We start from the raw sequence: 26,785 nt of genomic DNA on the forward strand, positions 1-26,785 counted from the left end.
TGCCTCTCTGGCACCCGGATTAAACATTAATTAAATAAAAAATTTAAATACACACTTAAGTTAACCTGAAATAAGGTTTTAATTTATTACAGTCAGTTGTACAGTAATTGCTGTTACTCCTAGGTAATCTAATAGACTAATAATGTGTTGGACTTAGTCCAATTCCAGTAACTTTAATGTTTTTATTGCCAAGCAGTGTATAACAAAAATAGCAAAAGACTTGAAAGCACAGAAAAATCAGGTTATATATTGTAGTTTTGCTCTGTTTGGATCTGGGATAGTTAGACAGATCAAGGAATGTATTGTTCATTTTTTTTAAAGATCAGTTGTTCAATCATGTCTATAGCTTGGGGACGTACAGCCTATAAAATTTGATTTGAACCCAAACCAATATCTTTTTCTTTCCCTCCAGCGTCTGGGATCTCCTCTCCGCCCACCACTCCTGCACCACTGACCAAACCCTCTCCACCATTTCCTCTGGAAGAAAACCCCAACCTCTCTATGCGTCAAGTGGAACGATCGCGCTCTATGTCCTCTCCCCCGGACACGGGCCAGCTGTTCAGCATGTCCTCAACCAAGCCACCTCCCACCGCTTCCTCGGCGCCCATCGCTACCTCACGCATGGTGAGTCCCCTGTGATATTAATCTGCATATTTCTGTAAACCGCACAAGTTTACAGAAAGTAAGCGATGAGAGATGACCTCAAACAATGGTAAATGAGACTCTAATTACGAGTATCTTTCATCATGCAGTGCTGGGGTAACTTAAGAAGACACACCGCAGATCAGCATGGCATGCTTTAATCCAAACTGTTCTTGCTGTTAGTTTGTCTTTGCTTGCCCTTTAGAGATGGTGGTTACATGAACAGAATGTTAAAAGGAAGGGTCATTGCATCAATGATTGTGATTTTGAATTGCTAATAATGTGAAGAAATGATGGATAAAAGCATGGAACAGTGTGAAAAAAGACTATCTCTTTACTAGTTTATTAATTAACATAAGTCAAAAAGCACCATGTATCTTTATTTAAATAGCAGAGAATTAAAAACAAAACATTTATCCACCCATGCTGTCACACCCCTTTTACAAACATGTTAACGCTGCAGTCACTATAAAAGTCAAACATGCTTTTGAGTATCAAAAAAAAAATCTGTATTGAAATAGCTGCATGGTTGTTTCTGCTACACCTCTACACTGCTGGTGGATCCAGCGTGTTTCTTAAGGCTCAGGCCTTTGATCGTTTATCACATTCTCGAGCCAAAATCAATACAGACGACACCATGTGGGATGCGGGTGTTCATTCCACCTGCTGGATAATTTAAGCTGGGTGTCAGTTCTGCTCTCATGCACTCAGGAGATGTCATTTGCTTGGCTAACATACTGTAGCTCTGGGTCAGATTTAAATATAACATCCATCCACGATCTATACCGCATATACTGTGTAGGAGCATCGGGTACAAGGCGAGTTGCACCCCGGCTGGAGCGCACATGCACATTTACACACCCAGTCCCTCACTATAGGCATTTTGGAAAGGTGATTTAACCACTATGCATGTGTCTAGACTGTAGGAGGAAACCGGTGCACCTGGAGGAAATCTACCAAGCACTGAAAGAACATGCAAACTTTATGAACTCCTGTTTCTGGTGGCGACTGTGCTAGCCACGAAAGCTTTAAATTCATTAATTAATATTGAAATATTAAAATATAATGGCCAGGTGTGTTGTTAGACAAAAATAAACAACGATAATTTGGTGTGAGGCCATTACAACTATGAAGTTGATATTGATATTCCCAAGTGTTGTATTCGCCTTATACAACAGCTTTCAGCAATTTGCCAACAATAAAAATTTTTCGTATGAAAGAAAATGATTTCTAAAACCAGTTTATTTAACGCATACTGCTTATTTAATAAAGATATAAAAAGTTTAAACACCCATGGTAAATTTGTGGGTTTCACACATTCTGACACTATTTAATGTGAGAGGAGAGACGACTTACTTCCTGTTCTCACTTACTTTTACAGCTGCGATAAATAGTGGTGTTCTTTCTCTCTCTCTCTCTCTTTTTAAATAAAGCAACTTGTCATTTTACAAAGAACCCGGAAAGCGGCAACGCCTCTGTCCTAATGACTGAGAAACTGACTATGTTTTTAGCACTGACAGAATTCTGGTATAAAATAAATAAATATGTAACACATATACAGTATATGTACTCATATATACTTGTGTGTAATACTGTATATACATTAAAGAAGTGCGAACTAATGTGATGGGCTGAAAGGTGCCTAAGAATGAAGAAATAAAAAAAAATGAATTGTTTATGTACTGTAGGAACCTCAGCAGCAACCTTATTTCCCCTCTCGTCTGTTCCAACCACTTAGCATTAGGCATCACCAGTACACTAATCACCGGTCTGATCATCTGTCATCATCTGCACCCGTTTCTGACTGATTCATGCCTTAAATTAGAGGATTTTTTTATGGCTTAATGATTCATAGGTCAGTATGTGGTTTAACAAACAAATAACATTTCTCTGAAACAGCTCAATAAGGGCTCGAGAAAGTTCTTTAGGAAGCCTGGAGAACTATTCCTCAAGACTGTATTAAAAATACATAAACGTTTGGCTTTTTGGAAGCAAAGTATAAAGAAATGAGGGTGGCTCAAGGCATGCCCATATATTTCGACCTTCCATGCTTTGTCACCAGCTTTAGCCACCTCCTTAGTCATTCCACCCAGAACTGCAGGACAAGGTCTTACTACTTTTATATAACAATTTATAGTAGGTTTGTTCTGCACTTGTAAAACTATAATTATTCCTTTATGAGAAACACAGGAATGACTCTGTCATTCCAGCTTGTTAAAAATAATGCCATAAATCTTAATATAGAATAATACACTGAAGTATTTTTTTAACTAACCCACTTTTTAACTTTAAGTAGAGTTCATCTGAAGTAAAAATAGGCTTGCTTAGACTTGAGCATAACTTTCCAGGACTCTTTCATGTTCTCCTTTTAGCAACTTGAGTAATACAGAGTCTGTCTCTTCATTACAGAACATACAGTATACACACAAAATATAAACTAATTGACTTTGAACTTAATTGTACCATACAGAAAGAAAATACATCTAGGTCTGACAAGCTATGGGTTACTGAAACAGATCTGTTGATCAAATGGTTAGACTATCCTTGCCAGAAAATAGTACAACTGTAGAGCAATTACAAAACATTTATTGAGTAATTTATTTAAATAGTGAGGAGGCTACAGGATAGACAGAAGTTATCTCTACCGGGAGTTTTCACCAGTTTGTAAACACATTACAAACTGCACCTTTATCTACTGGTTTTGTAATTTTGTGTAATATTGTACTTACAAAAGATATTTTGGATTGGGCATCCCAAAGATAATTACTTTATAATTTTATCTACACTGATCAGCCATAACATTGAAACCACTGATGGGTCAAGTGAATAACATTGATTCTCTTATTTCAAAGGCACCTGCAAAAGGGTGGGATATATTAGACTGCAAGGGAACAGTAAGTTTCCGAAGTCGATGTGTTGAAAGCATAAAGGGCAAAGAATGTGGAGAGTGAAGAATTGAAATGAGAGTCAGAGAATCTCCAAAACAGCAAATCATGTGGAAGTCTCCTGGTATGCAGTGGTTGGTACCAATCAAAAGTTTTCCAAGGAAGGACAACCTAGCATCTAGCACTTTTGTGCTAAAAGAACTACTGTTGCACGAATTGCTAAGAAAGTTGATGCTATGTATGAAAGAAATGTGTCAGATCACACAGTGCATCACAGCATGTTGAAGACGGCAAGCTGGTAGAAGCAGTGTCATGCTTTGGGCAATGTTCTGCTGGAAAACCTTCTGTGCTGGCATTCATTACTTTGACACGTACCACCTACCTAAACATTGTTCAAGAACACTTCTTTATGTCAACTTCTGTATCGCCTAATAGCAGTGTTCAAGTTGTTGACCTCTACGTTCGCTAGAGTCTGATCCATGGAGGCCCTATCTTGCAACCAAAAGGATCTGCAGTACCACAGCACATCTTCAGAAGTCATATAGAGCTTTGTTTCAGTTTTGGCAACACAATGGGAATATACACAGTATAAAGGGCAGGTTTGGCTCAAACAATTAAGGCTCTTGATTACAGATCATGGGTTCAAAACCCAGTACTGCCAAGTTGAGCAAGACCCTTAAACCCATCTGCCCCAGGAGTGCTGTTTTCAGGCTGACCCTGTGCTCTGATAAAGACGATATTTGAAAAAATCATTTCACATGCTGTAAGGTGCATAGGTGGCATGGTGGCTTAGTGTCGCCTTGCACCTCCAGGGTTGAGGGTTCGATTCCCGTCTCTGGGCTGTGAGCATGAAGTTTGCATGTCCTGACATGCTTGGTATGTTTCCGCCGGGTGCTATGGTTTCCTCCCACAGTCCAAAGACTTGCAGATTAGACTAATTGGTGTTCCCAAATTGTATGTAGTGTGTGAATGAATGAATGTGTGTGTGTGTGTGTTTGACCTGCAATGGTTTGACACCCTGCCTTGTGCACAGCGTCTCCTGGGATAGTCTCCAGGGCACCCTGTATAAGGGATAATGGGGTATATACAATGAATGAGTAAGTAAGTGTACAATATTTATAAACCAGTGGTTTTAATGTTCTGGCTGGTCGGTGTACCGTATATCTACGCAGTGGACTATCGTGCTTAAATAACTGGTTAGTTTATGATAACTAAAACCTATTTTCATTTACTTCTGTATTTCTGGACGCGACATTGGAAACTTTTAAACTAAAATACGTATTTCTGACAGATTTATATCAGTCCATTATGACGACTCAGGTTGTAACAGCTCACTTGCTGTATGAGAAACTGAGAAAACCGGGATCCCCCCCGCGAACACGCGTAATGGTTCATTCCGAGCATTGCGGCAGCCTGGAATAGTCCATCGTTACCCGGATAGAGGGGGAGTCTGTGATCATAATTCTCACGGACAGCACGAGTGCACGAGCACAGCGAGTCTCGTCTAGGACAAGCCGAACGCTCTCTTTACACGGGATTTAACGAATCAATCGCGTGATTAAAAATGCGCAAATAACCGTCTGTTTGCTCGTTTCATTTGTGCGCTTTCGTTTCTCGCCGGTGACGAGGCGAGTGACAGGCGCGGCGCGTGCACTGAAGCCGTTTCTTCACTCGGTCCTGCTTGTTTTCTCGTCCACAGGTTCGCGGTTTGTCTGAAGGCATGCTGGAGAAACTCGATCTCGAAGATGAAGGTAAGCCCTTTAAATCTGAACCTTATCTAGTTGTTCTTGTTGTCTTTAACCGTGCTTCTTCTGAAATGAGCTCCAGGGTTCTCAGCGCGTGCCATGTTGCATGGGTCCTCATCTATTTCTGTCTTTCTGCCTAAGCTTTGCTATGACCTCCTTACAGCAGTGCAAAGCAGTGTAGCATGTGTATTTATAGTGCCATATAGTATTGTGTAGTATATGCACCAAATAGATTAGTCCTGCGATGCGGATTTCCCCGTGGTCATCCATCTCAGCTGAAGTGCAGTTCCCTTTAATGAGCTAGATGGCTTGTGCATGAATTAAACAGTGATGCACTGACAACAACAAGAAGTCTTGTGATGGTTAAATATATCACATCATGTCTGTCTATAAGATTATTATTATGATGATTATTGCTTTTCACTCAGGTCACTGCCAGTTTGCGAAGTCCCCCATATTCCCATTAAAGATACCCTTAATATCAATGTAGTGCATGTTTTTTTCTCCCCCCCCCCCCTTATTTGCTATATAAAGTATAAAACATTGCTCGAAATTTCTGCTTAAACAAATATCTGAGTCATGCACATACACCTACGCAGCTCAATGATCCTACCAAACCAGCAGTGCATACAACCAAGGACTTGTCCAGATTTTTGACATGACTCCTCAGACAGTGTTTGTATAAAGGAGGCCTGTAAAAAATCTCCCCCTGGGGGTGTTTATGAGCAGACATGTTCATTGGGAGTAGTGGACCCCCCCCTCCCCCCACACACATATTTACACACATACTGTACACACACAGACTCCAATTTCTCCAAGGGTGGGTGTGTCGGCTTGGCACTCATGTTATTTAACATGATTTTCTGGTTTGTGAACTCTGCTGCCCCTTTGGTGCACTTCATACAAGTGGTCCAGAAAGGTGTTAGTTAGGCAAGCAGAAAGTAGTTTTTCCTAATCATGTCAGTCTCTGTGCATCCATGGAGCACAATCTTGGTCTTGTGCCAAAGAATATAGATTTAAATTAAATTCTGTTTTATGGATAAAAAGAAATGACTGGCTTTGATATCTAGCACAAATATAGTTCACAGTTAAACGATGAGCTGAATATTTGAATAATTGGATTGTTTTTGTAAAATAAATCCTTTTCTGGATAAATTTGTTTTGCTTAACCATTTCTTTAAACGTTGGAGCGATGGTGAGGGTGAATTTGTCACAAAGCCACAAAGCTTTCATGTGGGTCATAACATTATGACCACCAGTCTAATATTGAGAACATTTTGCTGGCAAAAAACTTCACTGTGACTCCACGGGCTTGCTTTCTTCCTATAGTGCATCCTGGTACCATTACTTCCCCAGGTTAGTGACACATATACATGTAGCCATCCACATAATGTAAGAGAAATTGTGATTCATCAGAAGGCCACCTTCTTCCACTGCTCTTTTATACAATTCTGAATGTATCTCATGCCTGTTGTACTGTAGGTGCTTTTGGCAGTGGACACATGGGTCATAACCAGGGGTAGCTCAGTGTAAATCATGGGCACCCAGACTGAACTGCAGCTATGCAGCCCCATATGCAAAAAACTGCCACACATGTCATTTACTGACTAATTTCTATCAATTAGCATTACCTTTTAGTAGCAATTTGAGTTACAGTAGCTCTTCTATCGGGTCAGACTACATGGGCCATCCTTCGCTTCCCATGTGGATTAGTGAGCCTTGGCCACCCATGACCCTATCATTGGTTCACTGGTTTTCCTTCTTGGGATCTCTGGTGGACCGACCCCTGCAGCCCAGGAACATCCCAAAAGACGTGGTTTTGAGCTGCTCTGACCCTTTTGTCCAGCCATCACAATTTGGCTCTTGTCAAAGTCGTACAAATCCTTACTTTTACTTTTTCTGCTTCCAACACATCAGCTTCAGGGACAAAATGTTCAATTTCTGCCTTAATATTCCACCCACTTCCAGCCGCCATTGTAACAAGATAATTAATGTTATTCACTTCCCCTGTCAGTGGTCATAATGTTATGGCTGATCTGTGTATGTACACACACACACTCACACTCTTTTGGTAACTTTAATTTTTTTTGCAGTAAACAGTTAATTCTTAAGTTTGTTTTGCTGGCTACTTTTAATACTGAAATAGTTCCAGGTGAAAGGTCATTAAAAAATGGGAACTTTCTAACTGCCATTTGTTTTTAGTAAACAGTAGCATTAGCTCATGGTCCCCAGGACGGATAACATCACTTTATTTGCTAAACTCACCTGTTTTTTTGACCTCTCTGAAATGCAACAAAGCATTTTTTTGTCCTACTACTTCCTTAATTCAGCAGAAAACTATTTTAGAAAGCCTTTTTTTAGTTTCAGAAGCATAAAGTTCTTATCTGGTTAAAAACTGTTCTAGTTAGCAACATGAAGCACATGCTGAGGTACATGTATATGTGTGTTCAGGTTTAATTTGCAATAAACCATATGGTTGTTCCTAGCATATATGTGTAAAATCAGGGAAAGACTTTCTATTATTGAAGAATTAAGACCATGTTTAAGGTATTTTTAAGCCACATAAGCTCCTAAACACAGTATGAGGCTTATTATTATTTTTATGTATTAATTAAATAAACCAAAGTAAATGTCACTTTATATTAATAGAAACATTCTCCCTAAAGATGTGAATCTTGCATATTTTTTATTTATTTGTATTTTTTTTTAGGCATTACAGCTAGCAATGTTTACTGCCTGATTCGTCTCAAGCAGATATTTCTCACGTTTTTTAAGTATTAAAAACACCTAAATGTATCTAAGAAGCATTTAAATCCTGTGTAAAAAGTTAATGTGTAGATGTTAATTGTTTAAATGTCATCTCGCTTATAAAGCAATAATCTTTTGCTCCACCACAGCACACGAACCCATTGAAAAAAAGTTATGGTGATACTCTCACAAAACCCGAGTATTTGCAAAAGACAAAAAACTGGTTTGTATTTTCTGCAAACGCTGCTGTATATTTAAAGGAATTAATCAGTTTTCTTGCATATAGCATTCGAAAGTTTACCTAAATAATAATAATAATAAAAAAAACATGCATCGATTCTGATTTAAAAACTGACATTGATTTGGTTAATTAAGTTAACAGTAAAGATCAGTTAAATTGGGTAATAGATTCAGTTGCACAGCTCTAGTAACACTGCAATGTAAGCAACCCAAATGTTCTGCAGGACAAAAATATGCAAACGCTATGTAAAGCCAACTGAAATGGTGAGGAATGGAGAAGTTGAAGGAGAATGAAAACTGTACTTCCTTTTGACTTATTTATTATTAAAAAAGCAAATAAAATTATAACATCCTCTTGTTGGTGCCTGTGTTTTTCTGTGCATCTCCGTACTGTCGTGTGCTCTTCCCTTTTGCAAATTAAGTCACTTGCCACATCACACGTGATGGGAAAACTGCTGGTTGAAGCCACTCAATGACCATGATCATGGCAAATGATGTGGCAAAGAAGAACCTGATACCCATTCTCCTGAATAATCATATGGTGAATTTGAAGCGAGTTTTTTTGCAGGACTGTTTAATCCAAATCATGCACCACCACACTCCTTGTTAATTTCCAAACTATATATTCAGGTGTAAAAACCACCTGAAAGACTCAGTGGAATTGTTGATGGTAATGGTCCGATACTGTGCATATTTATTTGTCGTTACGGGGTAAAAAAAAAAGAAAAGCCAGATACTACGTATTACGGTAACTTAAATAGAGAGCGCAAAGATGGCTGACCCGAGGCCATAGAAGCGTATCAGTGAGTATGATCATTAACCATTCGCAAGGTGCTGTGAACTGAGCTCATACAAAGGTTTATGCAAATGTGAGGTAGTGAAATGAGCATGCATAGAAGCTCTCGCGTGCATGTGAGAGCACTTGAGTTCAGTGAGCACTAAGACAAGTACACTTGCTTTCCACTCTGAAGTTGAGGTACAAACAGTACAAACGATATTCGTTTTAATGACCGTGCTTGCTCTGCACGCTCAGGGTGGCGACCATCATGCTGTTTAACATAACATCTTTAATATATAACTTGGCTCAAGGTGTTTATTGCCAGCAGCAACTTATTAGAGTAAAATAAAATTTGTAGCATTTGTAGACCTGCAATAATGAAGACGAGCCACTCGAAGTCAAGTGTGACAATACTTTAATCTTCGTGAACTCCATGTCGAGTGCAAACATCGTCACTGTGTTTAATTAGAAATCTCCTGCGGCTTAAGCATTCTCTAATGAATCTCAACTAGTCAAGAGAAGAAAGACCAAAGTCAAATGCTGAAACGTCTGATTTGGCAACAAAGGCAATGTGCGCTAAGAACAAAGACACAGCTCACTTTAGATAAACTGTCTCTAGGCGTTCAGGAGAAGCCGTATAAATGATTACCATGATGAGGTCCTGCCGTTTACTAATTATAACATATTTTGATCATTATTGAGTGTTAAACTTCTAGCAAAAGTATGTGTTGTCTATTATGCAGATTATCTTAAATTCAAGCAAGTAAGCCAAAAGTAACAGTCTTTTTATTTTGTATTATGTTTTGAGAGAGATTTACACAATACATCAAAAAAATAAATGTTGTAAAAAAAAAAAAAAAGTTTTTTCCCCTGTATTTATGAAAAAAAAAGTAGTATATCCTAGATTCATTACACGTCAAGTGAAATATTTTACACTTTTATGTTGTAATTTCATGTTTGACTTACAGGTAATAAAAATCTTAATAAAAAATAAAAGTATTTCCCCAAATTAATTAAAAAGGGAAAAATCATGTTAATATATGCACTCAATACTTGGTCTAGGCAAGAATTACCAGCCTGTAGCACAGCGGAGGCATTACTGAAAACATCTTGCTTTAATAGCAGCCTTCGTCTGTAATTGTTGTATTGTGTGTTTTTTGCGAAAGTTTAGACACCCCTTGATAAATACAGTAAAAGATTTTGGTGATTTCTTTAATTTAAAAGATGTTAACACAGTCTTTCTTGAAAATGGAAAACAAATGCACAATATTTTCAGCAAACATTGATGTATAGTTACTTCTTATGCTATAAATTGAACAAAAATAAAAATATTATTCTGGCACTGTGCAAAAGTTTGGGCACCCTAAGAGTTCTCCTTTTTTTTGTTCCTTTTTTTTCAAGGTTTCAGACCTTAATCAGCGCGTTAGATCTGACGCCAATTTCAAAGCTTTAGAAATACTTTGACTCTTCAAACCTTGTGCACAGACTTGCAGACACGCAAGAATCATGGGTTTCTCTAAGCAGCTGTGTAATACTCGGAAAATGAAAGTAATTAATGCCCACAATGCAAGAGAAGGCTACGAGAAGATAGCAAAGCGTTGTCAGCTTGCAGTTTCCATAGTGAGAAATGTAATTAAGAGATGGCAGTTCAGGGGAACTGTGGAAGTCAAGATGAGATCTGGAAGACCAAGAAAACTCTGAAAGAGAACTGCTCGTATGCTGGTCAGAAAGACAAATCAAAATCCCCATTTGACTGCAAAAAAACCTGCAGGAAGATTTAGCAGACTCAGGAGTGGTGGTGCACTGTTCCACAAGACCTTCATGGAAGAGTCAGCAGAAGAAAACCTCACCTGCGTTCCCATCTTAAAATCCAACGTCAGAAGTATGCAACAGAACAGCTTCAGGAGCCTGGATACTGGTGCCAAATCGATACTTTTAAAACGGTACCAGTGCCAAAACGGTGCCTGAACTGATACTTTACAAAACCACAAAATGATGGTGAATGACTCAAGAATACATTTTTATTGAAAGGTGGAATGCTTAAAATTGAACAATATATTAAAAGTTTAAAGAATATATGTATATAAGTAAGTACAAAAAATCAACAACAAAACATAAGCCACCTAACCCAACTACAATAACTAAACCACTTAAAATAAAAAATAAAAAATTCTTTTGCAAAAATTTCACCATATTTGCTTTTTCTGGCAAAATACGACGCATTTCCTGCCTCACTGCATGCCCTGCACAGGACATGCATAGCCTTCTTTGCAATGGTAAATGGGGTCACTTTGTAGTACTACGAGTACTAGCTGAAAAGACATAATTATAAACAGAATCCATGTTACATTAGAATTTAACAATACTAATGTAATTGTTTGACCTTTTGTTAGCATGAATGCAAGATTTGCATTTTGTACTTAACATTACATTAGCCTACGACTAACCTGCGGAAAGGCTGCTGTCGTCATCATAACCTTTTTGCTACGGTTGGTATGACTGGGTGCTGGGGTTCACCCACACCAATAGTTCCAGCTGTTTTCCGCAGGCAGTCAAACACAGTGCCTCTCTCTGCTTTTAAGTTTATTCCATGTGCCTCAAATGTTTTATTAGATTTGACGCGTTTCCCTCTTTACACGCAACTGCTGTAAAACATTGCGGTGTACAGAATCCTTTCTTGTGAAATATGGCCACACTTTTGACCGTTTAGTTTTAGGCATTTTAACGAAAGTTTAATTTAACAAGCTAAGATAGCGGTAGACCGTCTGCTGCTGTCAGAGCGAGTGTATCGTTAGTTGCTGCATTCACGCGCATCTCAGATGGTCTCTCATTTCCTGATGATTTGCACTTTTAATTTTTTTATTCAATCTAATAAACTATTAATCTACAAAAATATATAAATCCAGAGAACAAATATTTCAGTCGACAGTTCAGGCATTCAAGTAGCACCGAAATGATGCACCAAAATTCGCGTTCTGTTTCGGTCCGGTACATACCGGTTATATAGGTACTGGTGCCGTACCCAACCCTACAGGAGCCTGATACTTTTTGGAAACGAGTGCTGTGAACTAATGAAGTTAAAATAGAACTCTTTGGCCACAATCAGCAAAGGCATGTTTGGAGAAAAAAGGAGCAGCATTTCATGAAAATGACACCTTGCCAACTATTAAGCATGGGGGTGGATCTATCATGCTTTGGGGTTGTGTTGCAGCCAGTGGCACAGGAAACATTGCACGAGTGGGGGGAAGAATGGATTCCACTAAATACCAGCAAATTCTGGAAGCAAACATCACAACATATGTAAAAAAGCTGTAGCTGAAAAGAGGATCTTCTACAACAGGACATTGATTCTAAACATACCTCGAAATCCATGGATTTAATTAATTTTTCTGTTTAGATTTTTACCCCCCTAATGTGACCTCAAACGATGATGCTCTCCCCTGGCTTGTTGCTCAGCTCTGCTGTTCTCTTGAGGGGCGTGGCTCAGCAGTATCTCATTTACATAGACACTGAAACAGTTCGTATAAAAGAGGAGTGGAATAAAGGGAGTTTAAGGTATGAAAACCTGCATTATCTGAGCGGTGTTTTAGATGCACTTTGGGGATCCCTAAGACCTGTGTTAACAAAGTCATGTTTGGGACCTTTAAAGGTTTGCCAGGGATTGGTGGAGATGAGCCGCAACCTGCAAAAAGCACAGCCTTCGAAATGTAAATCCTTTTAGCCAGTAGTGTTGAGAGGGATGGACTTTCTCAAAGGCGTCATTATGTGAATGTGTAAAGGCACGCACACTTTTGAAACTTTTATATTCAGAACTCTGTCCACAAAAGCTCTGTCACAGATGTTAGGTGGGTGGACGGGTGGTTAAAGGTAGGCACAAAGTGGTAATGGCCAGACAGTTACAAAGTCCCCCCACCCCCCTTCCCTGCAGTATCCTTTTAAAGCTGTATACCAAACAACAAAGATGACCATTCTGCAGGTTCGCTTTGAATAGCTCAGTGGCTGTGTGCCAAAGTGTCATGCCTCGCCAGTAAATCCACTGGACGATTATTCTAGCTCATTTGAAGGTTCTCATGAACCAGCGTTCTGTTTAAAAGAATTTGAAAACATCAGTGTTCTTTATCAATCTTATAAATGTTTTCTCGAGACATTTATTGACTTTTTTTTTTTTTTTTAAAAGAATTAATTAAGGTAAAGACAATAAACAGTCTTTGTTCAGTCAGGCTGTACTGTATTATGCCTGTCCAGTGTGTTTACCCAGGAGCAGCAGCTGGAAACTGCCTCTGTTAATTGGCTGTTTCCATGAGCTAATCTTGAACAGGTTTGAGTCAGTGGGAAAGGTGCTGATGAAGAAATATATCTGTGTTAATGGAGCTAAATTTTACAAATGGAAAAAAAAAAAAAAAACAGCAAGATAAATCACTTCTTACCTTTTAATTTGATCCGATAACCAACAAAATGTGAGTGAAAAGTACATAGAAAAGTTTTAGTAGAATGAAAGACTAAAACAAATCTCTTTGCACACCTCCTTATTGCTACTCTGTTAAAGAACTTTCGCTTGTAATCCAGCACTCGTCTATTTTAGTCATAATCTACCAAGGTGACAAGTATCGATTTGGCAATTTTACTCCAATTGTTTATCTAAAAGTAAGGAATCTCCATCCAATAGAGAGAGGTCTCTCATGCACAGCCCTCTTCCACTCTTCATTCCACAGCTTTTTGACAGGATTTAGCTTCGGGCTCAGACTGGAACATTCCAAACTTTGATCTTCCTGATTCGGGCTACATTTTTGTGCCAAAATAACAGGCCTGTAGATTTCGTGCCAAAATAGATTGGTATTTAGATCTTTCCATGATTCCCAGTAGCTTGAGTATCTATCTCCCAGGAGAAGAGATTCAGCCCACACACACCACCATGCTTTGCCCTGCTTTGTGTGATGAGCTGTATGTTTTAGCTCCAGATCCACCAAGTTCATAAAGTTTAGGGCAATTGATTATCTGCTCGACAAAATTTCAATATGCTTAGATGTTCAGGTTCTTTTTTTTTTATGAGAAAGGGGAGAAAATAAGTTATTCTCCACATGCTGAGTGACCAATACCATTAGATAGTCCAACATTTCTTATGATACTCATAGTATTGTTCCACTCTTCATTTTTTTCTTTTTTAATTTTGCTTTCAAAGACTTTTCTGTATTCTTAATGTAGTCATGTGGAATAGTTCTCTACACCTTCTAGACATTTTTTGCCTCTCATTTCCACTCCAGTCTCTGTACCTGGTGTCAACCAGTAAGAAACAGGTTCAGATAGTCAGGCCAGTGATAAGTATACTGGTTATTCTGGATGCTGAGTGGTTGGAACAGACGAGAGGGGAAATGAGGATGCTGTTGAGATTGTTACATAAACAACCAATTTCTAAATAGCATCTTTAAGCACTTTAAGCCAGTTGCAGTAAAACATTTGTTCCCATTTCTTTCACTTAATCTATGAACTTAAATTCAAGTTAATATAAAGAAATGAGTATTGGGCCACAAAAATGCGTTTCTGTTCTGCTCGGAAGCTTCTGCGCTCTGAACATCTCGGTACATAAAAATCAGTTACAGTATATCTGAGGCCGATCGACCGGTTCATCTCTGTTTTAAATGTAAAAATAGTTTTTTAAAATTTTACTTTGGAGCAACATTTTACTCCGCTCACCCCCATGTCTGGTAGTAGTTAGCGTATTCTATATTCTTCACCAAGTATTTATACTGTATGTGAGGTAATTAGGTGTGCTACTGTAGCTTTACCCCCTATTTTCAACATGAGCGGCTTTGTCATGCTTTGCCGTTAACCCTCTAGTCAGTGTTTGTAAATCCACCAGTTGTGCCGTCTTCGCTATAGGTAGACTATTTTTGACAGGATCTGCATCCTGGACACTTCTGAAATCTGCCAATCAGGTAGCACTTTGCTTATGAAAGTCAAACCTCTTTGAAACCGAAGCGTTTCATGGTGGGGCATAAAGACAAGCAAAGGACAACAGAAAACTGTGACGTTATAGATTTGTTCCCAGTGGAAATCCGGGGTTAGTGTCAACACACTTTTTATGTTGCACGGTACTGTTTTGCTTGGCTTATTCACCAATTTCACATCCTGTAAACATTGGCTACCATCTGTTTGAGCTAATTGATATGTCTAGAAACTGTAGTTTCAACAGTTAAACAACGTTCTCGCTTTGTGTAGTGCAGTAAGGGGATTTGCAATGGCTTATGCTTAAATAGTCATGGCACAAATAAAAAGATTTCTTTTGTAAGTTCTTTAGAAAACCTTTTTTTTCCTTTAATATTATTTAATGAAGGAAGTTCAAACATTGTCTGCAAGGTAACTGTGAATGGAAAAACTGAAAAACATGAAGGTGTAATCTGTTCTTCCCCCAGGCTCTCAGTCTGTGTATCTTGCTGAAACTCATGCATCGTCATTTAAGAGCGAGAACAAACTTTTGCAAATTTCACAGGCTGCCAAGTTGAAGCTTTCCCACCTCTTTTTTAAAATATTTTTTTGGTCAATGAGGCTAAGCAGATCCTCCTGACGGACAGGAACTGGCAGCATGGCAGAAGATAAAGATCATGGCATGGCACAACTCGAGAAAGCGAGTGGCGCCATGAAGGGGCCTGGGTTTTCTTTCTTTCTTTTCTTTTTTTTTTTTACATTTGGCCTAAGAAGGAAAATGCCTCAATAGCCCCTTAAAAAATGCCCCTTCCAGCAAAAGATTCGTCCTTGGAAACCGGTCCAATCTTGTGTGAATGGTACTGTAGAAACTGCCAAGGGCGACTGAAATCGGAATGTGTGGATGGAGTAGGACGGCCGATACAGATGGGCTGAGATGCAGCTTTTCTGCTCAGACTGTGTGACTGTGTAGAGTGTTCTTTTTCAAGTTGTTTTGATAAATGTTCACTCTAATAAGTACTTTAATGTTTAATCGAATGGCTGTTTTCTTTTTCTTTTCATCTCGGTAACGATTAGTTTAAAAAGAACTCATTGAGCATTTGCATAATCCATTAACCGTACCATAAACTCATCTTAGGTCTGCTTACAGTACTCTTCACTTCCCCCAAAAAAACTATCCTTGGAGAGAGTTTAACCTGTGCTTCAGGTGAACCTTATTGCTTGGAAGCTTTGTAAACGTTGCTTGATTTATTCGCTGTTTATGGAGGTGAATGTTCAGATCCTTTGCCTCTTTGTACGCAAGACTCAATGCAGCTTTTGTCTCTTTTCCGTTGCAGTTGTCGAAGAGTCTGACAGTGATATTTACATGCGCTTTATGAAGTCCCACAAGTGCTATGACATCGTCCCGACTAGTTCCAAGCTGGTGGTGTTCGACACGACGCTACAAGTAAGTGCTATTTTACTGCACACACAATACCTGCTTTAGTAATGACCTTGGATTCTGTCAATCAGAAACCTTTTGTTTATTCTTTCCTCAAACAAATGCGTACGACTGGGACTTCGAGCAACAGCGGAAACTATTACAAAGTTCACGTCTAAACGTCTTTGATGGTGACGAAAGAATACATAAATAGGTGAAGAGTGCTGCTTGGGCTTTTTGTTGGCTCGGATTTTATATAAAACAGGCAATTTGCATTTATAATACATACGTTTGTAACTAATGACTATTTTGATAATTGATTAATCTATCGATTATTGAAAGATAATGGATTATCATCACAAATGGCGCAATTACGCATTAGCTCTTATTTACCAATTAGCTTTTAAATTTTAAAGTTGTTTTGTGCATGTAATAAATACCAAGATAATAACGATGAATGTCATTTAAAAAATTTTGTTTAATGAACTTTCCTGAGGAAACAAAAATGAACAAAAAAGCAAAGTAGCAGCAATAAATCTGACTGGTAATTAAAGCTTAAAGATGGCTGATGGCGATTTTCGGAGTTAAGCTGAAACATTAAGAAAATTAAGATTAAGGGTGCGCTAACATCGCCTTAAAGTTTCCTGCAAAGTATACCACACCGATTGACAAGGATGTTTAGCCTTGATAAATGCGATTTTAAACTGCAGGGAGCGAAACTGCTCAGTTTTAAGGGAACAAAGAGTCATCACTTTGCCGGAAGTGAAAAATTTCCCATCAGTCATTGCACACAAAAAAAGAGTTTAAAAAAGGATTGTATATGCCATCCTTATGCCATCGATATATTAGAGTAGCAATCTGTAAAAAAAAAAAAAAAAAGCACAATAGTATTTTATCTATACATCTTGTAAAATAATACAAACATTTTTACACGTGAATATTCTACATTTAGAACAATAAGACTGTTCCTGATGAGCAAGACGAGGACTACGGCGACATAAATATAAAGTTTATATTAATAAAATTATTGCATCATTAATTACTAGAAAAATGGTATTTTTTCTTAAGTATCTGCTAATTCTATAGAACATGAGCTAAATACAATAAAGTTCTTATTTATTAGAGTGAAAGCACACTAACACAGACAACACAGCAATAACACTGGTAGAACCGTGATCCAATTTCTAGTTTGTAGTCTGATTTCAGAGTGCTCTGCTTATTTAAGCTAAGCGGCTCTCAGAGACTATTCTGCGTTCTGCTTTGATAGTTTAATTTGAGATGATGCCCAGATAATTACCGCCATCACAAGTAAGTGCCACTTCTCACGTACTATTTTTCTTCATGTTGCGGAGCAAATTTCTTTCATAGGAGTATTCACCAGTACACAACACAGATTTTCTTCCTGTGTTTACATTTCTTGTTCCCTGTGAGTTTTGGTTCTCTTGGGTATTTCTCTGTGTGAAACCGAGCCAAGTAGGAATAAGGGCCAAGTTTACAAACTGGTCCAGTTTTTTTTTTTTTTTTTTTTTTTTTTGGACTAGTGCGGATAAATTGCAGGTTTGTAAATGACCTAATGAATACATAAGAATTAACTTGCGTTGCTATTTAACAAAAAAGAAGAGGAATCTTTCACACGGTGCTAGTTTCTATGAGTATTTTTGTTGGATATTTTTAGCAGGTTTCTCCTACGGGACCGGATGTTCCACTTTCCATTTTCTTATTTAACAAGTGCAGTATCTGTTCTTGTCAGTGTAGTATCTGATGCTTCCTCTATAGTTCTTTTTACCGATTGACACGTTACTACCGTGATTTCAGTCACAGCAGTTAGCGGCACAAGTACCGCTAACCGACATTACGTTACTGTGTGTTTTTCCTCATAATGGACAGATTACTTAAATAAAAAACTTATCAGATAATTTATTCCCTTCCAGATTACCTGATACTTTATCACACAGATAAGAGTAACCTAGCAATTGATAGCTTCTGTTCAGCTCATTATTTTCATATGCAGTATGTTGTGGTGGTTTGTGCAACTTATTTAAGAAAACAAACAAGCATATGAAAAATGGAGATGGTAATGAGGAGATATTAATTTGCAGATGTTTAATGTATCATCATAAACATGATTACCTCATATGGTGTACAAACATAGGATTCCTTCTGGATGTGGTAGTGTTTGCTAGCATTAGCATTAGTGTTAGCTCATTCAGTGCTTTTTTTTTTTTGGCACATGAGACGATGCTATGGAATTAATCTTCATTAAAGTATGTCCAGGTAACATTAACTAATGGGAACATTTTACTCTTTCTAATTAATATCTAACTAACTAACCAACTGAGGATGAATCCCAAGTAGCGTAAAACAGGTACGCTAGTGTATTATGTAGAGGAGTACAATCCCTTGTTCCACACACCATGCTGTGCCCTTGTTCATAGGTTAGAGGGGTAGACAAAAAACAATTCAGGACTGATTAAGACTTGATGGAAGACATTTCCTTACCTTGCCGAGCTGGTAAGGTTCGCCTTAGTTCACGTTATTTCATGTTTGAGCAGTTTTGAATTTCTAGTCACTTCAATCAGTGTTGTGTCAGCACATCCAGTTTAAACATTTTTGTTTTGTATTTCCTTATTTTAGCAGTGGTTGTTTTGCACAGTAAGTATAATTAGATGAATTTGTTTCCAAGTATGCTAACAAGGCTATTGAAACAGTTTTTCCTCTTATATCACTGAGAGAGAGAGAGAGAGAGTGCTGTTGTACTGAATATCAGCACAGCTTTGATGTGGTTGTAGGCACGACGCCCCTTTTTATATTTCATCCAATTTTGCTTTAGAATACCAACTAGATTTTTGAATTTCTGAGGTTAAATCACAAATGGTTGCATGTAAATTGTGTACTATGTAGGGTGTATAATACCTTGTTCCACACACCAAGTACCCTTGATCAAGGGTTTAGAAACTGATTTGGGATTCACTTTTTCGATGCTTTGTAGCTCATTTTAGCGATGAAACAACATGGATGGTTAAGAGACAATTCCAAACAAATTCGAAGCAGTTACCAAGGAGAGAAAGTGTTATTTAAGATGGCATAAGGTTATCAGATGTGGATTTTTAGAGCAGGGAGATGGTTAGGGCTTGCTCCATCAGCTCTGTGCATTATTCTGGTATTGCTGTAGTCCCATTAATAATAGGCAGTGGTGGCTCAAATGGTTGACCAATGGTTTACAGATGAGAAGATCAGGGGTTTAAGACCCACCACTGCCAAAGAACTTTAAGCAAGGTTCTTAAACCTCTCTGCTCCAGGACTGACAGACATTTATTGGTGCTATAACAGAAGGGTTAAAAGGATCTACCTTGTTTTTTTGATGTTGTAACAGTACCTCATGAATCTACAGGAATGATGACTTGCCATGACACAGCAATATTTTTTTTTACCATGTTTGTTATGCAAATGAAATCTGGCTTGCCTCAGCACCGACTCTGTGTATAAAGACTGCAATAGACACGCATGTCTCAGCCCACTCACTAATCATCAGACTTGTCCTGTCGAGGTTTTTCAAAAGAATACAATTAATCGAAAAGATCCAGACATCAACCCGGGATAGGGCGTACACTTTCATGTTTGCTTTCCCCCTGTGTTTAAACCTTAAAAGCAAGACTTTGACCCTCCTTTTAAGCCTCCAGTGCCCTTTACTGTCAGAGTGAAAGAGCAGCAGGGCAGTGAGCCAGCACCCCCTCGCTCTCCCGCTAGCACTTTTCATCACTGAAGCATGGATTTCTTAGAAGAAGGAAAAAAAAGGGTCGCAGAATATTACACTTCTTCCTTTTTCTAGAAGTCGTGTACAATTTGCAGCGTTAATTGTTTCACAGGGTTTAAATGGGTATGCAGCTTGGCTAGGAAGCTGAGAACTTGAATATGTGTGAACTGTTTGAAATTTGGATCTGGGATTTCTATTAAACTTCTCATTGCAGGTTTTATCACATGCTCTGAAAAGGACAGTCAGTGTTTAGCTACGCAAGACGATTTTGGAAATGTTTGCTATATTTTCTTTGGTGGTCTTGGAAAACAATTCAGAGTTTGCTGCTGAAGAAAAACAAAAATGAGTAAACTGTTGTTATTGAGGTTACTATTTAAGGACACTTTTGCAGAATAATAGAAAACAGTTCCTTTATATCTCTAAATAAAAACCCTGTTACACTATTGCACTTATCCTAGCTTTTCACTAGTGCTTGAATCCTCTATCACTGCTTGACTGGTCCCATCATCTCTCAGGGATTGAGGAAGACATGTATGAAGCAAGTATTTTCTGTTCTTGCTCCTAAATGGCAAGTCTGTTTCTTAGTTATTTTGGGTAACTCTCTTTTTTGGGAGTAACCTACTGAACCAATGTAAGGATTTATTTAATGACAAACTTTTCGGACCATTATCGGTTTCAGACTGCTTCACCTCTGAAACACTGGCCTCCTAGGAACTCCTTTAATGGCCCAAACATGTGGAAATGACTTCTAACGAGGTCAGGACTTCCAATTAAGTAGGGTTGCAACTAACGATTATTTTGATAATCGATTAGTTTGGCGATTATGTTTTCGATTAATCGATTAATCTGATAAAACCTAACCGCTTCTTTAAATTGATATTTTGCTTATAACTACTAAAAAAAACATAAATCAGGGTATAATTTATTTATAAAGATAAACTTTTTTTAACTTTGTAGTGGACTATTTAAAAAAACTGTAGAAATGCAAAAAGCTAATAGTCACAAATATACTGTTATTTGCATTCGCTGAAAACCACAACAATCACTAAATGTAATATTCTACTGTTATTCGCACCGTGTAAATTAAGCTAATCTAAAGTACCGCCATTTAACTAATCACTATTGCTTATGAGGTGTGATGCTAGCGAGTAGCCCGTGAACAGATCTAGCGCGATTGTCCCGAAGTTAGCAAACAGTGTAAACGAAAGCACTTAAACTATATAACTTTTACACGATGGAGATACAGTTTTTACTGACCCTGCTGACGTTTCGCCATCCGTAACACCAACCATTTTCAGTTTAAGTGTTCGTGCATGACATGCCATGAAAGCTCGGTCTTGCATAGCATGCAGGTTATCGTCTTCTTAGAGGCGTTTAATGTAAATTGCTATCAAACCTTGGAGGACTCGGGGCCACGCTTATTCCTGCAGACGCTCCTGTAACCTCCATTGCGCGAGCGGCTGTGTATCTGTGTGTATTTGTGCATCTTGTGGTCGCGCGCCTCAGTGACATGAGCAACCCAACTAATCGACAACGGCATTCGTTGACAACGAATTTCATTATCGATAATTATCGATTTTATCGATTAGTTGTTGCAGCCCTACAATCAGGTCCATATATTGTGCAAGCGGTGTTCGTGAATGATTGTGTGCAGTTCCCACAGAGAGACGTGTCTCTTCCGCAAGGTGGTTACAAGTTATCCGTTGATCAGGCGTTCGACTGGGAATAAGAGTCTCATCACCTTACTGTGCTTGAAGTCTTCTGTAAATGTCAGTCGGTTTTATGCCTTCATTCATAAGAAATTATAACAAGTCTGTTTAATAAGCCTGCTTGGGGATATTCGTCATGCTCCTTCCTGGTCATGTCATCGATGCAGCGATGAGTTCTTGCACGAAGTTTAAAAGGTGCTTGTCAACCAAAACTGAGCTTTAATTTCTTTAAAAAAATTTGACTCTTCAATCCACAAAGAGATGTACAGCTCATCACGTTGCCATGTTGGTGATGGATGTGCAGTCTTGCCCCAACAAAACACTGCAGTGTTTTTTTTTCTTTTTTATATATAAAGTGCGGCAGCGCAGCGAATACGTGAGTCACCGCAGTGCTGTGCTAGCTGGCAGTAGGGGCGTAGAGGATGATCACACCCTCTCTTCCATCCAGGAGTTTCTGTTTCTCTGAGAAAGTGGCCCAGGGGCTCGTCTCATTACGTCCTCTCACTGTGGCTTGATTAAAGTTTAATAGTCTCTGACTACGCTGGAGCAGCAACCCATGAGAGAAGAGATGTTCTGGTGATTTATATAGAAGAGCCCAGAACTGCAATGATTAACAGTTTGTGTTCGACTGCTTTGTGCTGATTCGACCAGCTTTTAAAACTAATAGGCTTTTTTTTCTCTCTTTTTTATGGCGGTCATTGCATTAATCGTAAGTGAAGGTGTAATGAGGATTAAGCCACCAAAATACTAAATGCATTTATTTATAGAGCGTGAAATTTGTTCTGCGTCAGTTTGGATTGAAAGCCAGGATTTACGAGGGTTCTGTTTCTGTTTTCCTTCAGCCGAAATGTCTCTAAAGGGGGATCTTGATATTACAAATTAATTTAAACTACAGGACATCGAAAGGACACCACTATAAAGCAGTGTTAAAGCTCCTTTATATTAATATTTCTGTGGGTATAAAGAAATGATCATATAATCAGCCAGAGCAGATAGGATTTAGTGTCTGAGCTGGATACAGCGCTCTCTGCCTGTCACAGCACAACACTGCTACATCAGCAGACTCTTGAGTTAAAGGTACCAGTCTGTCCTTTCCTTGTCCTTACTGTGGTGCCGTCAAATGTGCATGTTCTGTACATTTAGTACAATAAATCCAGTGTACCTTTAATTAGCTTTTAGACTAGCGTTCCATTCTATCTATAATATCCATTTAGGACACATCCTACAGTATGAATGCTTCCTACGGAAAAAGAAGGCTTGATGGCCTTATTTCTGCAAGTGTACCATGACCCATTTTATTCCTCCCTTGTCGTCCCAGGTTAAGAAGGCCTTTTTTGCCTTGGTGGCTAATGGAGTCCGAGCTGCACCACTGTGGGAGACGAAAAAGCAAAGTTTTGTAGGTGAGTACTCGAATGTCTGCCATGAACTTTTTTTTTTTTTTTTTTACACAGATTTATAAAAGTCACATGGATTGTGTATCCGAAAATGCAGAATGGGTGTAATAAATCAGGATGACCTTAAACTAAAACTGAAGTTGGTATGTTCCTGTAAGAACTAACAAAAAACATTGCGATTGTGAATTGCATTTATATTATAACATAAAATTTAAAAAATATATAAATTACATTTAAACTGCGATTGTGTAACTATTAAATGGACCAATTTGTCCTTAAGTATATTTATCCAGGCAAGTAATTAAACGCTTGCCAGTATTCATTAACTCAAGATTATTAAAGAAAAAAAAAACAAAACTTAAATTATTGACCAACTCTGCATCAATTCCTGACTATGCGAATATTACCTGTAATAAATTGCATCCTTTTGTGATGAAATAATTGCACACAGGTCCATATTCAAAAACAACTGGTCTTGCTTCTCTTGTGCTCTTGGGTCTGTTCTGGTTCCAAGTGTATTCTTGGTTGCAGTCAATGGATTTGAACCTAAAATATCTGGAAGGGAAGTAAGTGTGTTGTGCGTTTGTACGTTATGGGTTACAGGGAGCATTTTGTTTTCATTTTGTAAGTTTAAGGTCGCAAACTTGACGTATAAGGGCACAAAGCGGAAAGCTGTAGGACTGCAGAGCCATGTAGTGTCCGTAGTGTTGTGCATATGTCTATCAGTTGACAAAAACTAAAAAATTTATTCTGCACGCTATAGTTGACATAATTAGTTACTACACAATATTTAACCAAAGGTATTTGGACACCTGGCCATTAAAAACCCTTTTTAACAACGCACTAATATGGATCCGGACTTCCTTTGTTCACTCTTGTACTGTAAGTAGTCTTTCCTCTCAGTTTTGAAGAATGGCAGTAGGGATTTGTGTTAAGGATGCAAGAGCTTAGACACTGATGTAGGTGAGGACGTCTGGCGCAAAGTTACCTTTCGTGGTCAGGGTGAGGCCTCTCACACAAATCTTGGCAAAACATGTTAGTGGAGACTTTTTGTTCAATCCTAGATAATGGTGCGCTTCCGGGTTTATAATAGCTTGAAATTGTCCACTTACTTTTGGCCAAGTAATGTTTTTACTACATGTTTTTTTTTTTTTTTTTTTTGCATTCCTGTCCAAAGAAAACAAACTATGTAACTATTTTTTTTTGCCCTACATGTCTCTCAGGCAGCCTTATTTCCATTTTGTTTTGTTTAATTGCGTGTACTCTGAAAATTAATTAAACTAATAACCCGATAAATCAGAAAATAGAAATTTTTCAGAGCATTAGCAATTTATCCAGGTTTTTTTTTTTTTAGTTCCCTATTTTGACTTGCAGATTCTAATCAGGGATAGTTGGCATACCCATTGTGCACCCATGCTTGTCCTCTTGCTGAGATTTCAGTCCCAGCTATACCAACAACGCTCACAGACAATGTTGTGAACCGGCACGGGAACGCTGCAGGCGTAAATCCGAGCTGCTTTTTAAAGAGGATTTTGCAGAAACCTCTGGGAACCTGCACTTCTAGGAATATGCCAGATTTAACCTGCGCTTTGTTCTCAGAAGCTTGGAAAAGTGAGATTTAACTCCAGCCTAAGGCCTAACCAGTGCATTACATTTTTAATGAAACCGCAGGATGTAGCAAAATCCTATATATGTTGTACAAAAACCGCAGGATTTATTTTAACTGCAGCCATCTGTGGCAAGTTCAGGGCTCTCGCTGTCCGGCTCCTGGTGAGAAAGCTGTAGAGGGCTGGCACATCTTACAACGTTACTATGAGAATGTTATTGCCTCTAGAAGAGTTCCATGTGGATGATGAGGGCAGCTGGTTCGTATCTTTCTCTCTGTCTCTATCCAGCGTACACAACGACCCTGCCAACACACATTTAAACAAGAATAGCATCACTGTTTCATAAGTCTGTACTAGAAATGAAATTGCTGGACACATTTTTCATTAAAATTGCAGAAACTTTTACTAATATGTATTTATTTTATACACATCCTCCTCCTATTCTGGAAAGTGCCTAATAACATTTAAGAGCCCCAAAGCCTACCGGCTTTAGGAATTAGGATCTCAGGATGTTGCAACTGGCTCTTCGTGGTTTCAAAATGCATTAGGTTGAGTCAAAAATTAGTACTCTGGTTAATCAACTTTTAGAAAAGACAAATGCATCCTTTTTCAACATAATCTCCTTGCATTTCCCTTTTGTCCATGTGTCAACAAGCTTTCAGCTTCATTCATTGAAAAATGTCTTGAATGCTGAGCTATGACTGCAATGCTGTCTTCACTTCTTCATTAGAAGTGAATCTTCATCCATGTAGGGCTGCTTTTAGTGGAAAAAAACAGGTGAAAGTTTAATGGCGCAAGATCAGACGTGTATTTTTTTTTTTTAATTTCTTCTAAACCCTACTTAGAAAAAACAAAGAGACATAACTGAGACACAAAGCGAGACATACTTTTGAGAGGAATTTGAGAAATCTGAGATGTCCATGAGAAACAGAACTGCATTTAAAGGAGAAGCAAATGAGCCAAATATAAGACCATGAGATTAAAGTCAGATATAAATGAGATGCATAAAACAAATTAGAAATATTATAGTTTTATTGAACATATCAAAAATCATCAGTTAACAGCATACAGTGTAATAAATTTACAATTCACACAATAAAACGGACACCAGAAACATCTGGCAAATCACGACACTAAGTGATACAAAATGTTATAAAACCTGACATGGATATTAAGTGTCACACTGCTCAACTCAAAGTATGATTTATACAGGAGTTACACAAAGTCCACAGCAGTGCGACAATCTTCTAGTAAAAAGAATCAATCAAAAAGGAGATGAAAAATTTTAAGGAAAATTGTTTGCTTGCTGTATGTAAAGGCAACAAGAATGGGCCAATGCCAGGAAAAGTTCTCTCTGACTACATCACATCAGTCTTCTCTTGTGGTGGATGTCCAACAAGTTTGTCCAAAGTTTGCAACTCCTGGAGTGCTTAGTATATATACTTATATTAAAACATTTGATATTTACCTAAACACCATTCAGCTACTCCATTCCCAACTTTCTGAAGGTTGGGAGGTGGGCCTGAGCTTGCTTCTGGGCTGGTGTTTATCTGACTGATGATGTGGTGCTGATGGAGACTCCGGAACATTCTCCTGCATTCTTGGTCTCCTGAGGTGGCATGCTTCTGAAAAGAACCCAGTTCAAGTAAAACGTATATAATTACCAAGATAACCTTCTCAAAGCCAAACGAACATATTGGTCTTTATTCATAAAATATAATAAACTGATGTCTCTAAACTTACATGTTTTGGTAACTACTGTTAAACACTGAACACTCTATAATAAAACTACTGGTTTTGAACTGACTGTTGTATAATTGTGTATTAGGCCTTGTTCCCACGGGCGTTAAAACCGAGCATTTTTCTGGTGTTCGTAGCGTCCGGTGAGCGCGGATCAAGCCGTGAGTGTTTTCTACACGTAGGAGTCAATGAGTGTGTTCACAC

General features: G+C 38.3%; 1 protein-coding gene across 2 annotated transcripts in view; it reads left to right on the forward strand.

Annotated features, from left to right (window-relative positions):
- The window catches only part of prkag2a (protein kinase, AMP-activated, gamma 2 non-catalytic subunit a), a 124,402-nt gene that overhangs the window by 70,896 nt on the left and 26,721 nt on the right, over positions 1-26,785 (forward strand). For both annotated transcript variants that reach the window (XM_053487758.1, XM_053487759.1), the window contains 4 exons: positions 413-624; positions 5,227-5,278; positions 16,295-16,404; positions 23,159-23,240. In XM_053487758.1, the coding sequence (XP_053343733.1) occupies positions 413-624; positions 5,227-5,278; positions 16,295-16,404; positions 23,159-23,240 (456 nt within the window). The remainder of the gene's footprint in view (positions 1-412; positions 625-5,226; positions 5,279-16,294; positions 16,405-23,158; positions 23,241-26,785) is intronic.

Source organism: Clarias gariepinus, chromosome 26 (genome assembly GCF_024256425.1).
Source record: "Clarias gariepinus isolate MV-2021 ecotype Netherlands chromosome 26, CGAR_prim_01v2, whole genome shotgun sequence".
In the NCBI taxonomy this organism is placed as follows: Eukaryota; Metazoa; Chordata; class Actinopteri; order Siluriformes; family Clariidae; genus Clarias; species Clarias gariepinus.